The 19,403-nt window shown below is 43.7% G+C and overlaps 1 protein-coding gene across 1 annotated transcript in view; it reads right to left on the reverse strand.

Annotated features, from left to right (window-relative positions):
- The window catches only part of LOC137371360 (transmembrane protein 182-like), a 65,203-nt gene that overhangs the window by 12,602 nt on the left and 33,198 nt on the right, over nt 1-19,403 (reverse strand). The window contains exon 4 of the mRNA XM_068033827.1: nt 11,062-11,199. Coding sequence (XP_067889928.1) covers nt 11,062-11,199 — 138 coding nt within the window. The remainder of the gene's footprint in view (nt 1-11,061; nt 11,200-19,403) is intronic.

A 19,403-nucleotide genomic window follows, 5' to 3' on the forward strand; every position in this document is an offset into this window, starting at 1 on the left:
CATGAGATTACAGTGGCTGTACATGTCGGGATAGACATGAGGGCGGCACAGTGGTGCAGTGGTTAGCACTGCAGCCTCACAGCTCCAGGGACCCGGGGTCAATTCCGGGTACTGCCTGTGTGGAGTTTGCAAGTTCTCCCTGTGTCTGCGTGGGTTTCCTCCGGGTGCTCTGGTTTCCTCCCACATGCCAAAGACTTGCAGGTTGATAGGTAAATTGGCCATTAGCAATTGCCCCTAGTATAGGTAGGTGGTAGGGAAAAATATAGGGACAGGTGGGGACGTGGTAGGAATATGAAATTAGTGTAGGATTAGTATAAATGGGTGGTTGATGGTCGGCACAGACTAGGTGGGCCGAAGGGCCTGTTTCAGTGCTGTATCTCTAAACTAAAACTAAAAGCCCACATAAGACAGCAGTTTGACTGGTCAAAACTCCACAAAGATGTGGTGGAGTACTGCAGGAGTTGCCACATGTGCCAGGTTGAGGGGAAACCCCAACCTACAGTGAAATCTGCACCCCTAAGTCCTATATCGGTGTTTGGAGGAACCTCCAGCAGAGGGCTGGTAAACTGTAAGGGACCCCTGCCGAGAACAAAAGTGGTCAGGCAGGCACCAGGTTAGAAAGGAACGGGGAAAATGGGACCAGGATAACAGGTCAAAGGAAGTCCAGGAAGAACCCCGGATGAAACTCCCTACTGTCCGGTCAGCCAACCCGAAATGTTTGAAAAATTGGACCCCACATCCTCTTATGTAAATACAGACACTAGAAGCACCCCACCAGATTTGCTAACAGCATTTTCCTGCACCTGCACAGGCAAAGAAAGTCCTCAAGAGGACAGAGAAACCGAGGGTGATGCCTCACCTAGTCGAAGTGCCACAGGGGAGTGCAGTAGAATCTTGACAAATACCTGCAAGCAGAAGTGTCACAGAGGACAAAGGGAAGATTAGCAAAGAATCTACCCCCACAGCCAGGAAAAAAGGGAACCGGCCAACCCATGAGGTGAAAAGCCCTTGAATGACTCACTGAAGCACTGAAAGAGAGTTCAGAGTGGAACCGCCCACTGCCCCTGAGCAGAACTCCCACCTAGGGCTAATTAAACCTAACCCTGCCCCTGCAGACCTCAACAAGAACAAAGACCCCTTAGGCAGTCATGGAAATGTGCAAACTGCAAAAAAGAACTTCCCCAAAAACATCTTCAAATCCTCACTAGATACAGGAGAGGTACCAGACGATTGGAGGTTTGCGACTGTTGAACCATTGTTTAAAAAGTGTGTGAGGGATAGGTCAAATAATTATAGGCTGGTCAGTCTGACCTCGGTGGTGGGTAAATTGTTAGAATCTATTCTGAGGGATAGAATAAACTGCCACTTAGAAAGGCATGGATTAATCAGGGAGAGTCAGCATGGATTTGTTAAGGGAAGGTCATGTCTTACTAACTTAACTGAGTTTTTTGAGGATGTAACAAGAAGGATTGATGAGGGTAGTGCAGTGGATGTGGTCTACATAGACTTTAGTAAAGCATTTGACAAGGTCTCACATAGCAGACTGGTCAGTAAAATGAAAGCCCATGGGATTCAGGGGAATGTGGCAGGTTGTATCCAGAATTGGCTTAGGGACAGCAAACAAAGGGTAGTAGTCGATGGACGTTTTTGTGAATGGAAAGCTGTTTCCAGTGGCGTTCGACAGGGCTCAGTGTTGGGTCCCTTGCTGTTTGTGGTATTTATTAACGATTTGGACTTAAATGTGGGAGGCATGATTAGGAAATTTGCTGATAACACAAAAATTGGTTGTGGAGTTGATAGTGAAGAGGATAGCTGTAGACTCCAGAATGATATCAATGGTTTGGTTGAGTGGGCGGAAAAATAGCAAATGGAATTCAATCCAGAGAAGTGTGAGATAATGCATTTGGGGAGAGCAAATAAAGCAAGGGAATACACAATAAATGGGAGGATATTGAGAGGAGTAGAAGAAGTGAGAGACATTGGAGTGTATGTCCACAGATCCCTGAAGGCAGCAGGAGAGATAGATAGAGTGGTGAAGAAGGCATATGGAATGCTTTCCTTTATTGGCCGAGGTATAGAATTCAAAAGCAGGGATGTAATGCTGGAACTGTATAAAACGCTGGTTAGGCCACAGTTGGAGTATTGCATACAGTTCTGGTCACCACATTACAGAAACGACATAATTGCTCTGGAGAGAGTACAGAGGAGATTTACAAGAATGTTGCCAGGGCTTGAAAGTTGCAGCTATGAAGAAAGATTGGATAGGCTAGGTTTGTTTTCCTTAGAAAAGAGGAGACTGAGGGGTGACTTAATTGAGGTGTACAAAATTATGAGGGGCCTAGATAGAGTAGACAGGAAGGACCTGTTTCCCCTAGCGGAGAGGTCAATTACCAGGGGGCACAGATTTAAGGTAAAAGAATTAGAGAGGACATGAGGAAAACCTTTTTCACCCAGAGGGTGGTGGGTGTCTGGAATTCACTGCCAGGAATGGTGATGGAGGCACAAACCTGCAATTCTTTGACAAGGTACCTGGACATGCACCTGAAGTGCTGTAACCTACAAGGCTACGGACCAGGTGCTGGAAGGTGGGATTAGACTGGGGGGCTAGTTTCTATTTTTTTTTCTTCTTCTCGGCCGGCATTGACGCCTTCTGTGCTATAATTTTTCTATGTTTATTGGGATGCCAAAAGGGCAGTTTAAAGCAGCACTACTACCCAGAAAAGACAGGCTGTAACAATTGTTAGGGTTCTGAATGAATGAGAGAGATGCATGCATGTTTGCCTGTCCTTATCTTCTCTCTAATCCCTTTTAATGAAATGCTCTTCTTAAAAATCACATTTCATTCCGCTGTGTGTGGAGGTGTCATGCAGACCCCCACCTGCCAAGAATGAAGCATATTAATTTTGTCATGTGAACATTGAGTTTAAACTGTTGCTGGAGTGAAGAAGTGACTTGTTTGAAGATCACCAGGCAGTGGGCTGGACGGACACTTGCATACTAAGATTCGCTGCTTGTGGAGTCAAAAGGCTATTCCTTGTTCCAATTAACCCAAATGGATTTTGATCACCAGACATTGAAGGTGTAAGGAAGCACATTCCAGGCCCTAAGATAATACAATCCACAGAGCCAGGACTGGTTAAACCAGCTGGTCACATGACTGACAGGCTGGTCCAGGTTATTTGAACTAGCCACAGGACAGTTTGAATTCAGTAGGCATTGTGCAACTGAAGGAAAAACAAGCAAAGCTCTCGCCTGGTTGTCACTCTCTCTCGCTTTCTCCTAAGCCACCGGACCCACGGAAGACACATAAACCTGAAGACAGAAAAAACTCCTACATAGGAACATGTTGAAGCATGAACTGGGCCCCAACGAATTGCAAGACTTACCGGCAACCAAAGACTCCACATGACTTAAAGGACTGTAACTAATAGATTTTGCCTCAAACTTTTCCCCTTTATTCCTTCTTTTTATAACACTCAGCCAACATTTATTCCGGTCAGAAGGAAGGACTCGAAAATAATGATGAACCACCCATGAATAACAAAGGAAGTTAAGGAGAGTATCAAATCAAAAACAAAGGTAAACAAAGCGGCGAAAGTTAGTGGCAGACCAGAAGATTAGTAATTTTTTAGAAACCAGCAGTGGATGACTAAAAAACTAATAAAGAGGGAGAAAATTAATTATGTGAATAAATTTGCAAGAAATATAAAAACAAACAGTAAGAGCCTCTATGGGTATAGAAAAAGGAAGAGAGTAGCTAAAGTAAGTGTGGGACCCTTAGAGGATGAGACTGGGGAATTAATAATAGGGAACAGGGAAATGGCAGATAATTTAAACCAATATTTTGCATCGGTCTTCACGGTGGAGGACACTATAAACATCCCAATAATAATAGATGAGCAAGGTGTAAATGGGAGGGAGAAACTTGTAACAATCTCTATCATAAGGTAGAAGATGCTTGACAAACTGATGGGACTAAAGACAGACAAGTTGCCAGGACCAGATGGCCTGCATCCAAGGGTATTAAAAGAAGTGGCTGCAGAGATAGTGATGGCATTGGTCGTAATATTCCAAAACTCACTGGATTCCGGTAGGGTACCAGCAGATTAGAAAATCGCTTATATGACACCCTTATTCAAGAAAGGAGGGAGGCAGAAAGCAGGAAACTAGAGACCAGTTAGCTTAACATCTGTCATTAGGAAAATGCTGGAGTCCATTATTAAGGAAGAAATAGCAGAACATTTAGAAAAACATAAAGCAATCAAACAGAGTCAACATGGTTTTATGAAAGGAAAATCATGTTTGACAAATTTGTTAGAGTTCTTTGAGGATATAACAAGCAGAGTGGGTAAAGGGGAACCAGTAGATGTAGTGTATTTGGAGTTTCAGAAGGTGTTTGATAATCTGCCACATAAAAGGTTATTGCACAAAATAAGAGCTCAGGGTATTGTGGGTAATGTGTTGGCTTGGATTAAGGATTGGCTAACACACTCAAGGCAGAAAGTCGGGATTAATGGGTATTTTTCAGCATGGTTTGGATTTGCTATCCTTTGTTGGACTTTCTTTATCCTTGCTGGAACAATGTACTACTATGGAAAGCCGTAACTAGTGGGGTGCCACAAGGATCGGTCCTAGGGCCTCAACTATTTACTATCTATATTAATGACTTGGAGGAAGGCACAGAGTGTAGTGTATCCAAATTTGCTGATGATACAAAAATAGGTGGGAAGGCATGTTGTGATGAGGACACAAAGAATCTGCAAAGGGATATAGATAGGTTAAGTGAGTGGGCAGAAACTTAGCAGCTGAATTTCAATGTGGGAAAGTGTGAGGTCATCCACTTTGGTAGAAAGAATAAAAAGTCAGATTATTTAGATGGAGAAAGACACAGTGGCGCAGTGGTTAGCACCGCAGCCTCACAGTTCCAGTAACCCGGGTTCAATTCTGGGTACTGCCTGTGTGGAGTTTGCAAGTTCTCCCTGTGTCTGCGTGGGTTTCCTCCGGGTGCTCCGGTTTCCTCCCACATGCCAAAGACTTGCAGGTTGATAGGTAAATTGGCCATTAGCAATTCCCCCTAGTATAGGTAGGTGGTAGGGAAATAGAGGGACAGGTGGGGATATGGTAGGAATATGGAATTAGTGTAGGATTAGTATAAATGGGTGGTTGATGGTCGGCACAGACTCGGTGGGCCGAAGGGCCTGTTTCAGTGCTGTATCTCTAAAAAAAAACTACAAAATACTGCAGTACAGAGGGATCTGGGTGTTCTTGTACATGAAACGTTGGCATACAGGTGCAGCAAGTAATTAGGAAGGCAAATGGAATTTTGGCCTTTATTGTCAGGGGGTTAGAGTTTAAAAATAGGAAAGTCTTGTTACAGCTGTACAGGGTGTTGGTGAGGCCACCCCTGGAGTACTGCGTACAGTTTTGGTCCCCGTATTTAAGGAAGGATATACTAGCATTGGAGGCAGTTCAGAAAAGGTTCACTAGGCTGATTCCTGGGATGAAGAGGTTGTCTAATCAAGAATGGCTAAACAGGTTAGGCCTTTATTCATTAGAGTTTAGAAGAATGAGAGATGATCTTATTGAAACATATAAGATTCTAAGGGCCTTGACAGGGTAGATGTTGAGAATATGTTTCCACTGGTGGGGGAATCTCGAACTAAGGGACATAGTTACAGAATAAGGGGTCACACATTTAAAACTGAGATGCAAAGGAATTTCTTCTCTCAGAGGGTGGTGAATCTCTGGAATTCTCTACCTCAGAAAGTTGTGGAGGCTAGGTCACTAAATGTATTTAATGAGGAGGTAAACAGATTTTTGAAATCTCGGGGAGTCGAGGGAGGCAGGCCCGAAAGAGGAGTTGAGGCCTGGGACAGATCAGCCATGATCTTATTGAATGGCGGGACAGGCTTGATGGGCTAAATGGCCTACTCCTGCTCCTATTTCTTATGTTCTACTTTTCCTGTCTCTATTGGCGCATGTGTTTATCACGTATGCATGCTAGCGTGGTCGTGTCACATATTTGTAGCCATTAACCGGATTAGACTTTGAGATTAATAAACTTCTACCTTCCTTGTTTAAATCTAAGGAAACCTATTTCATTTCTTTGCCTTAAAATTGGAGCAGTGAACAAAGATTCACTAAGGGGGAGCTAAAAACACGGTGTTTAAAAATTAAACCCTGTTACAGTTAAACCAGGCAAAGGCTGAGAGGGAACCCCCTAGACCCCTTCGCACCTGGTTGTAACAGCAAAAATGACATAGTTAGGGATTTCAGAGCAGCAGCAGATAGGCTGAGGTAGGGACTGAAGTGGGCAATGTCGCAGAGGGGGGTGTAGGATCTTTTTGCAGTGGAGAGAATGCACTACTTAGTAATGGGAACTTAGACTGGGGTGGAAAATAGTAGAACATCGAGATTGTAAATGATCTGGATCAGCCTGAGACACTGACCAGGAGTCTGTGGCAGAGATATGGAGGTAGAAATTGGTATATGTTTTGCAAATTTTCATTCCCCAAAATTGGTACCACAAAGTCAACTTCTGGAGTGTGATGCTCCGCATCGGAACGGAGTTGGAAGCATGCCTTTCGCCAAATGGATTCAGCCGCACAGTAGGCTTCCCTGGTAGCCACCAGTACAAATACGGGCACCATATTTAAATGTTAATACATGCTCTGCTCCTGACAGGAACAACTGGCAAGCAGCTTTTGGAAGCAGCATTTAAAGGGATCCTCATCTCCATTAAGGAAATTCTCCAGTTAGTCCCATTAAGCTTCCAGAATGTTTTTAGCTGTTTTGACAAGTTTTTTTTAGATACTTTTGCAGAGTGAGTTGGTGGAGCTCGAGAACTTTTTCACAGGATTTTCGTGTTCTGAATTACTGAACATCCAAAAGCTGCTGGACCTACCAAATCAGAAGGACTAGAAGCAAGGATTGCAGCAAAGACCTGCACAGGTTGTTAGAGGAGGATAAATGCGCAAGGGTGCAGGCAGCATGTGGGTATTCAGGAACAGAACCTCATACCTGAGCCTCAAAGACACAGTCTTTAAAGCAGCTGCAATTCAACAGGGCGACAGTCATTTATGTATGCCACCTTTTGAGACAACTGGGGCCCATCACTGGGATTTATATTGCATTGTACTGCCTGTTGGGTCACTGGGGCTCAAAACCTTTATGCCTGCAGCTTGATGCACAGTTTGTGAGGTGACAACAATTCATTAGCTTCCCCCATGAAAGTTGAAGGGGTTAAGAAGAAATAACACGAGAGTTAGAAAGGCAATTCAGCAGAATATACAACAGGTAGGATGAGAAATAAACAAACAAGCTGCTAGTGGCGAGATTAGGGAGTGATTGAAACCAGAACGCGGCCCAGACTGCACAATCCACAAGTCGTGGAAGGTCTAGCTAATGTGATAAAGACAAAACTGATTAATCAGAGAGCTACATGATAAACTACTCATTGTATAATCATATTGTGTGACACAAAATGTATATAAACTGACAACTTTGAGTGTAAATCAGAGTGCTAGCTCAGACTGCCCGAGATAGTCTCTCCCTGCATACTCTTGAATAAACGATCGAAACCTGTACCCGAGTCTCCTTGTGTGGCGATTGAGTTGTCCCGCAACCAAGTTGACCGACAGGAAGAACGAACACAGGAATTTGCCTGCATTGCAGGATTCCTACAGGTGCAGGCCTCATTGACTGCTCATACATAGCCCCACATACTCCCCATCAGGTAACAGCTATGTTTCTCAACAGGATGCACTTCTATTTGCTCAATGTTTTACTGTTTGTGTCATGCAGGTCTGTTTCTGATTTCGTGGCAGCATCTGAGATGGCTTCCACAATACTCCCTCTGTTCCACCCCGACCATTCTAGCTGCTGGGGCACATGTACTATCCCCTCACCAACTGATTCAAGGAATCTGGGCACAGGTAAAGTGCCGATAACATACGAACATACAAATTAGGAGCAGCAGTCGACCACTCGGCCCCTTGAGCCTGCTCCGCCATTCAATATATCATGGCTGATCTGATTGTAACCTCAACTCCACATTCCCACCTACCCCCAACAACCTTTCATCCCTTGCTTATCAAGAATCTATCTACCTCTGCCTTCAAAATATTCAAAGACTCTACTTCCATCGCCTTTTGAGGATGAGAGTTCCAAAGACGACCCTCTGAGACCCTCTCAAGAACCATTCAGCAACAAGGGTTCTGATTGTTTCAAGGTGCCAAAGATTTGTTCAATGGTTCTATTGCCTGGACAGCTTGGAAGCAGACCTTCAGTACAGTGCACATTAAGCATTAATATTCAGAATTGTTTGAATTGTATTATTGCACAGCATGCAGCAAAGGTGCCTTAGAGTTTCTTAAGGTGAGAAAAAGTGGAGCAGGAAGATGATGGGGATGAGGAATCAGAGGATGCAAAGGAAGAACAAGGCCCAGAACTGGAGTGAGCTACCAGAGCAGTAAGGCAATAAATTAGTGAGCAGAGATTCTCCTGAACCATCCCTCCTCCTCCCAGAGGACCAACGCTCCTTCCTTTCATCTGACCCAGTCCTCACACCCATCATATCAATGCCCTCAACAGTACAACTGCAAGGATGCTCCTGACACGCCACTAAGATTTCGATCAACAGCTATACGAAAATAAAACATTTTATTTCAGAAGACTCCAGTCTTGATTCGACAAATGACTGATGCGCATCTACAAATCATCTTTGTGCAACCTCTAGTGGCTGCCTTGTGTGCTCATTTACTTATTCTAGAGCTCCAACACGGTGGAAGCTCCAATAAAGCGCAATATTGACACTTTGCTGCTAGGCTAGCTGCCAATGAGCAGCACAAGCAGCTCTTGCTGCCCACCTATTTTCTTTAATGTATCAGGGCGGCCAATTTGGGGCCTTGATTGTATTCATGTGATCACCAACATTAATGAAGGTAATCACAGCATATCCATGAATGTATGTTCAATGATTAGTCTGACAGCATGTCATGGAGGAATCGAGAAGGCTAGTAGACAGGTGCAGCTGAGATGTTGACCTGTCTGCAAATGATGTCATAAAGGAGCAATATATAAATGAAGATGAAGAGGAGGTCATGGATAGATCCAGAGGTAACAATGTTTGGGGTAGAAAAGAAGTCATTGCTAGGGATACTCTGTCCTCATTTGGATAGGCAAGAGTGAAATGAAATGAAGCTAGTCCCACTGAATTGGGAGAGGCAGAACCCTTAATGGATGAGGCGGCAGAAACCTTAATGGATGAGGCAACAGAAAACTCAAAGAGGACAATGGGAGATTATGCACTATTGCCACTGTCACAGAGAATGTTGTTCATCACTTTTGTTAGTGATGTTTCAGTGCTGTAGGAGAGGCAGAAACTTTACTGGAGCCATTCAAACAGGGTGCTGCAGAAGAGTTGGGCAAGGATCGTGGAGGTGACACGTTCTAGGACTTGAGAGGAAAGGGAGGTTGCATTTGGAATGGCACGTTCCGAGGGCAGAGGGGTCAAAGGTGGGTTTTTTGAGAATTATGGTGATAATGCCAATTTTGAAAGGGATGTCAGCATCACTGGGAAGGCCAGCATTTATTGTCTATTGCTCATTGTCCCGAGAAGATGGTGGTGTGCTTTGTTCTTGAACCACTATAGTATTCTTTGCAGCAGTTTGATACAATTGAGTGGCCAGAGGACAGTTACATTCATGTTGGACTGGAGTCAGATCTAGCCCAGGTCACGTAAGAATGGGCACTTTCGTTTACTAAAGGACATTAACGAACCAGTTGGGTTTTTATGACAATCTGATAGCTTCATGGTCACATTACTGACACCAGCTTTTTTATTTCTAGATGTATTTATTTATTTAAAAATGAATCCAAATTCCTGAACTTCCATGCTGGAATTTGAGGTCATGTTCTCAGGATTCTTACTCCAGGTCTCAGTATGTGGTAGTGTTATGCTTATGTTATTGGACTTGTATTATGTCCATCAAGAAGAATAAACCAGGGAATATTAATGTCAGCTAGCATGGATACCACAAAGGGACACAGCGTGATCAAGAATTTAGTGGGAATGGAATCAATAGAGCGTGAGGCAGGTCTCATGGTCAAGATGAGCTTGGAAAGTGCCGGAGGGAATTAGAAGGGAAATTTGTGAGACAGGTGATAGGGTGGGGAAACTGAATGAAAGGAAGTTTAGCTTTATGTTTTCATGTGCTGCATGGAGTCCACAAAGTTACATCTCTGTAAAATTTATTATTGCTGACTAAAATTTAGCAATGACCTCCTCAAGATATCCCTGACTTGATAGACTCCACACAACCCATGAACAATGGTCATATCATCCAGGACAAATAGTGAGGTGCAATTCCAAGGATAGGGAGCTATAAAATCAGTGGCTACTGAACATAACTTGTGGTAAAAATAGTGGCCTCAGAGCAGGTCAACTACCTGTTCTCTAAGTGGTCCACTGGAAAAACAGAGAACATGAAGGGATAGTCTTTTGTCTCTATGACTGAACGTAAAGCACATCCTTGGGTGGTGTGCAGCAAAGAGCAGAAAACCAGTTTGGGAGGATTGCACACTCATAATGGATAATACCACATGTTTTCTTTGTTTATATGAAAAGAAAGAAAGTCATACAGGGTATGTTATTGGAATTTTTACCCCAGTCTAATTTTCCTCTTGTGCTCTACACAAGTAATAGCTAATGCCCAGACAGCATGGACACAATCTATCCCAAAATTTTAAATATTCATTCCTTCCCCCATTTCAAACTGAATAAGACAGTCAGAAAGCAGAAGTTATTTTCCATAACCAAGTCTATCATTCCAAAATCACCAAATAGTCATAATTCATTTTATTTAAAAAGACATGCATATGAACATAAAACATTGTGCAATCCTCACCAGTTAGCGTGGCTTTGTGAGAGGCTGTTACTTAGACTATTTTGGACTTCATCGCTGATGAGCAATGAAGTTCACCGTGTTTTATTTCTGTTCCAAAATCTACATTAGGTGGCGCAAATAAAGCAACACACCGAACTAAAACATTTTTACTTACCAGACAGCAAAAATATTATTCCCATAGCCTTATACATCCTATAATTCTGACAAAATGCTTTCAGAGTGATGGCAACGAATCCAACTGTATTAAATATTACTGCCACAAGCATCAATGCACTCCAGCAACGACGATAAACTGGAAAAACATAATACAAGTTAATCACATTTAATAATTTTTTCTCATATGTAAATATAGGTCCTCATTCTGACTGTGCTGAAGGGGTTCATCTAACAACACTGCTGCTGGAGATCACCTTTGCAACTTGCACTAACATCTACTGAATGCAAACACAGATTTGTACAACAATTCTGTAATTTTTTTCCCCAGTATGTGCAGTAGTTTAATGCAACAACGTTTTGCTTTTCAGAGTGACCTTTCTACACATCAAGCACTTCGAAAACCATACAAAAATGTAACACAAAAAGCATATATGGGAGAAATTTTAACGCCCAAAAAATGGCAGTTTAGATCAGTGTTAAAAGTCTGAATCCCGTCCCCAACCCGCACATTACCAGCTTTAAGAGGCCAGATGGGGGCATGACTGAACAACACACACCAAGGTGGCATGGGCTGGCACTTTAAATATTATAATGAGGCTGTGTGCCTCATTGTTATTTATTGCCTTGGGAAACCCAACATCTAAAGAGATGAAGGACTGCTAGATCAGGAGGTAAATGCCTTTGCACTTACCTGCTGGATCCATCGTGCCTAGTTGGGCCCCCCGCACATGGATACCCCTTCCCCTTCCAATCTCCACTGCCCCCCATCACCCAGGCCGCCGATACCCCCTGACAAGCTCCCCAAACCGAGACGTTCAATTCCTCTCCAACTCGCTGCCACCACCCACCGCCCCCCACACCGAGGCCTCCAACTACCCTCCCCAACACCAAGACCTCACGAAGGCCCTCCCATCCAGAGATCAACCTCCCACCCCTACCCCTAATTGGGGTGTGGACTTAGATGGTCCTGCGGCCTGCTCTAAACTGTTACCCACCCGACTGAAAGCCAAAACAGTCAATCAGGCTGGCTTCTGGGCGGGCAACCGGTCCCTGATGTCACACGCATAATGTGGAATTAAAAGTTGAAAGTCAGAGTTCCCTGCAAGCTGTGGAGTTTAAACCCGGTAGCATACAAGGGAACTCCATATTCTGGGTTCCCTGTGCTGTTAGTGGATCAGGCAGGTTAAAATTCTCCCCTATATATTTGTTTCATTGCACATTTTACAAGAATATCACCAGATTTTGCATAAAGGTCAACTCTAATTTCAAAAGACACCTCAATTTAAAGAAAAAAAATAGTCAATCAAATAGAGAATTACTATTATTCTTGCTTATGGTATATTCCTATGCCTGCCTGAGGTGGAACCCTGATCATGCACTAACCATACTGTATAGCAGTAACATTTAACTTTTTGGAGCTGGGGTCCAGACACATGTCTGGAATCAGTGAGTTAACTGCAAATAAACTGCAAAAAAATATAAGCCTGATATATAAAAAACAGCACCCTTGCACAAGCAAGGCCATGCAAAATGTCCTAATTTCCCTCCATTCTCCCCTCCTTTCCCCCAGTCACCTTTGCATTCTTTTGCTCAACACCCTACCCCAAAGCTTTGTTCATTTATTCTCTTTTCATTCTCGAACTTAACTATCCCCTTTTCTTTGTCTCCCCTCTTTCTCCCCTTTTCTTTCCCTGGGGTCCATTCTTGCCTTGCATTCTGCTGTCCTTTTCTCCTTTGATCCTCTCGCTGAGTACCTGGAGGACTGGCTCCCTGATGGGTCAAACTCCTTTTCTCATCCTTTAATTCTAGGAACTTTAGCTGCTTACAGGTTCTCAAGTCAGCTTTGCATAAAACAAAAAATGGGAACTAGCAGAAGCTTTGTGTGCTATATCAAAACAACATGCAGGCTGGATGAATTAAATATGATTCAACAGCGAGCAAGCCCCCAATTAAGATATGATTCAAATCCACAGATAAGAACCCAATGAATATGTGATTCAAATCTCGAGTGAGCCCACAATTATTACGTTATGACCAACCACTCCAGTCAAAGCCCCCAATCAAAATATACGATTCTGATTGTGGTGGGAGAAACACACTGTTAATTCAATTCTGTCCTTCCACAGATCGCCTAACATATCATTTTAAACTTTCTAAATTAAAGACCCAACCAAATTGTATCGTCTATTAACCCCCAAATGAGGCTAACCAAACCAGGTGTCTTTAAATCAACAAATTAACTGTTTAATTAGAAAAATTAATTTCATAAACACTACAAAGATATAAACAACATTTAAAATAGAAAAAAAATAAAGTCCTTGCAAATTTACACTTCCCGATGAACAATCCTCTGATTAAAGTCCAAACGCAATCTTCCAGGGTCCGATGAGGAAAGGAAAACAGTCCAACACCCCATGTTTCAAACGCCTCTTTCTTCCAGCAATGACCACAGTAAATCAATAACTCGTACCCACTTTCAATAGAAACAATCTGGTTTTAGAATTTTTGAGGGATAAAAGATTGTCACACTCTAACTTCCCTTCCTTCAGTTTTTATCAGAGATCTCTGTTTTGGCTTGACTTTTTAGAATTTTAAGAGAATAATAATAAATAAACAGACTAAATTCCCTTCCTTCAGTTTAAATGGGCTGGCACACAGCTGCCTGTCTGTGTCCTCTGTTAGAACAGGCTGTTTGCACTATAAGCCAGTTCAAAATTAAACTGTAACAAATGTATCTCTCGGTGCTCATCTCAGCTGAAAGACAACAGCATTCAGGACAGCACAGGGGTGATAGTGTAATTATGTATTCAAATATCTAGAGTGGCTCTATCCAAGGTAACGAGAATGCACCCTTTGAATCACAGTCTCCAAATTGCTGTATCCAAGGCAACGAGAATGCATTCTTTGACAGTCTTTAGAGCTTGCTGCCTTAAAGCAATACGGCTCTTTTTCCGGCCTTAAAGGCACACAGCATTCTTCCTGGAAAAAAAAAACGACAGGATCATAACATAATCAAGTTAATTAATTAAATGAAGACATCTCAAGAAGTCTTCTCTTTGGCCTCTTTGTCTCGAGAGACAATGGGTAAGCACCTGGAGGTGGTCAGTCATTTGTGAAGCTGTGCCTGGAGTGGCTATAAAGGCCAATTCTAGAGTGACAGACTCTTCCACAGGTGCTGCAGATAAAATTGGTTGTCGGGGCTGTTACACAGTTGGCTCTCCCCTTGCGCTTCTGTCTTTTTTCCTGCCAACAGCTAAGTCTCTTCGACTCGCCACACTTTAACCCCGCTTTTATGGCTGTCCGCCAGCTCTGGCGATCACTGGCAACTGACTCCCACGACTTGTGATCAATGTCACAGGACTTCACGTGGCGTTTGCAGATGTCTTTAAAGCATGGACGGCCAGTGGGTCTGATGCCAGTGACGAGCTCGCTGTACAATGCGTCCTTGGGAATCCTGCCATCTTCCATGCGGCTCACATGGCCAAGCCATCTCAAGCGCCGCTGGCTCAGTAGGGTGTATATGCTGGGGATGTTGGCCACCTCGAGGACTTCTGTGTTGGAGATACGGTCCTGCCACCTGATGCCAAGGATTCTCCGGAGGCAGCGAAGATGTAATGAATTGAGACATCACTCTTGGCTGACATACGTTGTCCAGGCCTCGCTGCCATAGAGCAAGGTACTGAGGACACAGGCTTGTTACACTCGGACTTTTGTGTTCTGTGTCAGTGCGCCATTTTCCCACACTCTCTTGGCCAGTCTGGACATAGCAGTGGACGCCTTTCCCATGCGCTTGTTGATTTCTACATTGACAGACAGGTTACTGGTGTACCACAGTGCAAAGACCATGTTGCACCAACACGTCTATCACAACAGAAAGATAGTGACGCATCACATTAAACATGCAATTTACTTTCATTCTGAGGAACATAGGAACAGGAGGAGGCCATTTAGCCCATCGAGCCTGTTCCACCATTCAATGAGATCATGGCTGATCTGTGACCTAATTCCATATATTTGCCTTTGCCCCATCTCCCTTAATACCTTTGGTTGACAAAAATCTATTAATCTTAGATTAGTGGAAGGAAGTTCCAAACTTCTTTCACCCTTTGCGTATAGAAGAGTTTCCTAATTTCACTCCTGGCTGTAATTTTTTAGGCCATCTCCCCCTTGTCCTAGACTCCCCAACCAGCAGAAATAGTTTCTCTCTATCTACCCTATCCCTTTAATATTCTGAAAACTTTGATTAAAAACACCCCTGAACCTTCTAAATTCAAGAAAATACAACCCTAATTTGTGTTATCTCTCCTCCTAATTTAAACCTTGGCGCACTGGTCTCATTCTCGCAAATCTACGCTACACCTACTCCAAGACCAATATGTCCTTCCTAAAGTATGATGCCCAGAACACAGCATTGTACTGCAAGTGTGGTTTAACTAGGGCTATGCATAACTTCAACCCCCTTGTATTCTAGCCCTCTTGATAGAAAGGCCAACTTTTCTGTACCTGTCCATGACATTTTAATGATCCAAGTACATGGGCCACCAAATCTCTTTGGACCTCCACTGTTTCTAGCTTTTTACCACTTAGAAAGTACTCTTATCTAGCCCTTTCAGATCTAAAGGGGATGAACTCACAATTGCCAAATTGAGATTCATTTGCCACAGCTTTGCCCATTAATATTTCTTTGTAATTTTATGCATTCATTTACATTGCCTACAATGCTGACTACAGTGAAATAGTTAAAGCCTCAACACAGATCCTTGCGGCATACCACAAGTCATATCCTTCCAATTAGAGTGCCTACCAATTATCCCTCCTCTCTGTGTCCTGATACTCAGCTAATTTCCTAACCACGTTGATAATTTGCAATCAATTCCAAGAGCTTTAACTTTAGTTAACAATCTCTTATGAGGGACTCTATCAAATGCCTTCTGGAAATCCATATAAATAAGATCCATGCTATTTTCCTGTTGGACACAAGACAATATCTTGAATTTCCCACAAACACTGAAGTCATGGTCTTCCTTCTAAATTTATGTTTACCAAATAAACAGTAATAATGGAAAGCTAATTTTAGAAAACAAACTATGAAAAGGACGCCCAATTAATTAGTTGGCCTACCTCAGGAAAAGGACCCCTGAATCACAGTCTAGGGAACAGTGCTGCTTTCTGCAGTTTCTGCTCTGCCTCTGCCCATCATTATCTTCCTCTTAGGTTACCAGGGCTTGCAGTTGGCCCTCATCTTTAAGCAAATACATCTCCTTATTGATAGCTAATTTTTGCAGCGCATTGCACAACATAACCACTCGCTAACTTTCTTTGGAACATAGTCCAAGATCTCAGCGATTCAAGTATTAGGTCTACTAAAAACATCCATTCCATACTCCTAAGCTGCCAGTGGGGAGGAGCATTCAGTGAACACATTGGTTTGTGGGGGGGGCGGGGGAAGTTAAATTGGATAACCCAAAAAATTGCAGGGATCGCAATGCGCAATTAATCCACAACCTTTGACTGAAATGCAGGAAGGATGTCAACTTTGTGCTACCCGCACATTACCATGATTTCTGCGTACAGCCAACGCTCCCCACATTGTTCACTGGCAGCACGCATCAGCCGGGGGCCCAATATCATGTGTGCCTAGCACTATTTAAACTCTTAAAAGGAATGTGCAGTGTGACTGCTGGAGGTGCTGAGATCTTTGGGAATAATCGTTTATGCAACAAGCAACAATGATTAGTCATGGATGAGAGAGTGCACTATGGTTTTCAGACACTGTACTGGAGGTCTTGGTTGAAAAGGTGGAACGGAAGAGACATATCTTGTATCCTCAAGGTGACAAGAAGTCCTTGAGGCTTTTGCTCAGAAGGCAGTGGCAAGAGATAGCAACAGAGGTCAATCCCAGGAATATAGCTCGAAGGACATGGATGCTGTGCAGAAAGAGGTTAAATGATCTCACACAAGTGGTCAGAGAATGCATCTGCAAATGGCACATCTTACCAACTGCACCACTAGCATCAGCCACTGCTCAGTTCACCGCAAACCCATCACTCACCACCACAAATCTCTATCAATCAGGACTCATATCTAACATTCATATGCTTCAGTGCACCCTCACACACTTATCACTGCTGCAAGCCTCACACCCACATCACACAGCTTGCACGCACAGACAGCGATTCAACCACGACAGCTACATCACCCAAACACAGTACAGAACTCTAACACACTTCCCTCCCTCTTGCAGGGGAACATGGCGCACAACCAGAGGCAGCAAGACCTAAACAGAAGAGGAGAAGCATGCACAATCTCTTCTGACTGAAAAATTGCTGATGGTGTAAGCACGCACTTCTTACTTTCTCCTCACCCTTCAGCACCATCCTACCCTTGTCCAGTTTTCCTTTCAGATACTCAAGAAGAGCAATCTGCCCAGGCAGTGGAGGAAGAGCAAGAAGATAGGGACGGTTGCATAGTCGGAGACATCAGCTCAGATACTAACACTGCACATTATTTAGAGGCAGATCTACATGTGGTGTCACTGCGCACAAGTTTGCTGCAGCCTGGAAAGGGGGAAAGCACAGGCACTTGCTTACCAGAGGGCGAGGTCGCACACAGTTATACAGCAGAGGACTCAGATAATGACTTTGATAGACCAGGCTATAGAAGGCAAAACTCTGATGAAAGGTCACAGACCTGAAACAGACCAGGTGTATAAATGAGGGTAAAGCAGATGATGTAGTCTACATGGACTTCAGTAAGGCTTTTGATAAGGTCCCACATGGGAGATTGGTCGAGAAGGTAAGAGCCCTTGGGATCCAGGGCAATTTGGCAAATTGGATCCAAAATTGGCTTAGTGGCAGAAGGCAGAGGGTGATGGTCGAGGGTTGTTTTCGCAATTGGAAGCCTGTGACCAGTGGTGTACCACAGATATTGGTGCTGGGACCCTTGCTGTTGTAGTGTACATTAAAGATTTAGATGTGAATAAAGGAGGTATGATCAGTAAGTTCGCAGATGACACGAAAATTGGTGGTGTCGTAAATAGTGAGGAGGAAAGCCTTAGATCACAGGACGATATAGATGGGCTGGTAAGATGGGCGGAGCAGTGGCAAATGGAATTTAATCCTGAGAATTGTGAGGTGATGTATTTTGGGAGGACTAACAAGGCAAGGGAACATACAATGGATGGTAGGACCCTAGGAATTACAGAGGGTCAGAGGGACCTTGGTTTACTTGTCCATAGATCACTGAAGGCAGCAGCACAGGTAGATAATGTGGTTAGGAAGGCATATGGGATACTTGCCTTTATTAACCGAAGCATAGAATTTAAGAGCAGGGAGCTTATGATGGAGCTGTATAAAATGCTAGTTAGGCCACAGCTGGAGTACTGTGTACAGTTCTGGTCGCCACACTGTCGGAAGGATGTGATTGTACTGGAGAAGGTGCAGTGGAGATTCACCAGGATATTGCCTGACCTGGAGAATTTCAGCTGTGAAGAGAGACTGGATAGGCTAGGGCTGTTTTCCTTAAAGAAGAGAAGGCTGAGGCGGGACCTGATTGAGGTACACAAAATTATGAGGGACATAGATAGCGTAGGTAGGAAAAAACTTTTCCCCTTAGCGGAGGTGTCAATAACCAGGGGGCATAGATTTAAGGTAAGGGGCAGGAGGTTTAGAGAGGATTTGAGGAAAAACGTTTTCACCCCAAGGGTGGTTGGAATCTGGAACACACTGCCTGAAGGGGTGGTTGAGGGTACCTGCCTCTAAGAAGTATTTAGATGAGCACTTGAAATGCCATAGCATACAAGGCTATGGGCCAAGTGCTGGAAAATGGGATTAGAATAGATAGGTGCTTGATGGCCGGCACGGGCACGATGGGCCGAAGGGCCTGTTTCTGTGCTGTATAACTCTATGACTTTATGACTCTATGCTTCTCTCTCCTCAGATGCTGCCAGACCTGCTGAGTATTGCCAGCACTTTTTGATTTTATTTCAGAAGGGCAAATATTCCAGCATCTGGAATATTTTGCTTTTACAGAACAAGGCTGATGGGCATACACACCCAGATGCTTGGTGCACTGGAAAGCCTGCCAGAAAGTCTGCATTCAATGTCAAGTAGTAGGGAAGAATGCAACACCAACTTGGCACAGGACTTTGCACAGAGCTTGGAGCCCATCATTTCCAACAACGAGCAGTTGGCTACCTACAGCAGTACATCTGTGGAACCAACCATGCTGAAGCTTCTGACAGCTTCAGCTTCCATTGCAGCACAAGCAGCTTCCATGGAATGTCTGAGAGGTGCAGTGACAGCTCAGACGGGTATCATGCAGGATCAACTTGCTGCCATG

This window comes from Heterodontus francisci, chromosome 6 (assembly GCF_036365525.1).
Source record: "Heterodontus francisci isolate sHetFra1 chromosome 6, sHetFra1.hap1, whole genome shotgun sequence".
NCBI classification, from domain to species: Eukaryota; Metazoa; Chordata; class Chondrichthyes; order Heterodontiformes; family Heterodontidae; genus Heterodontus; species Heterodontus francisci.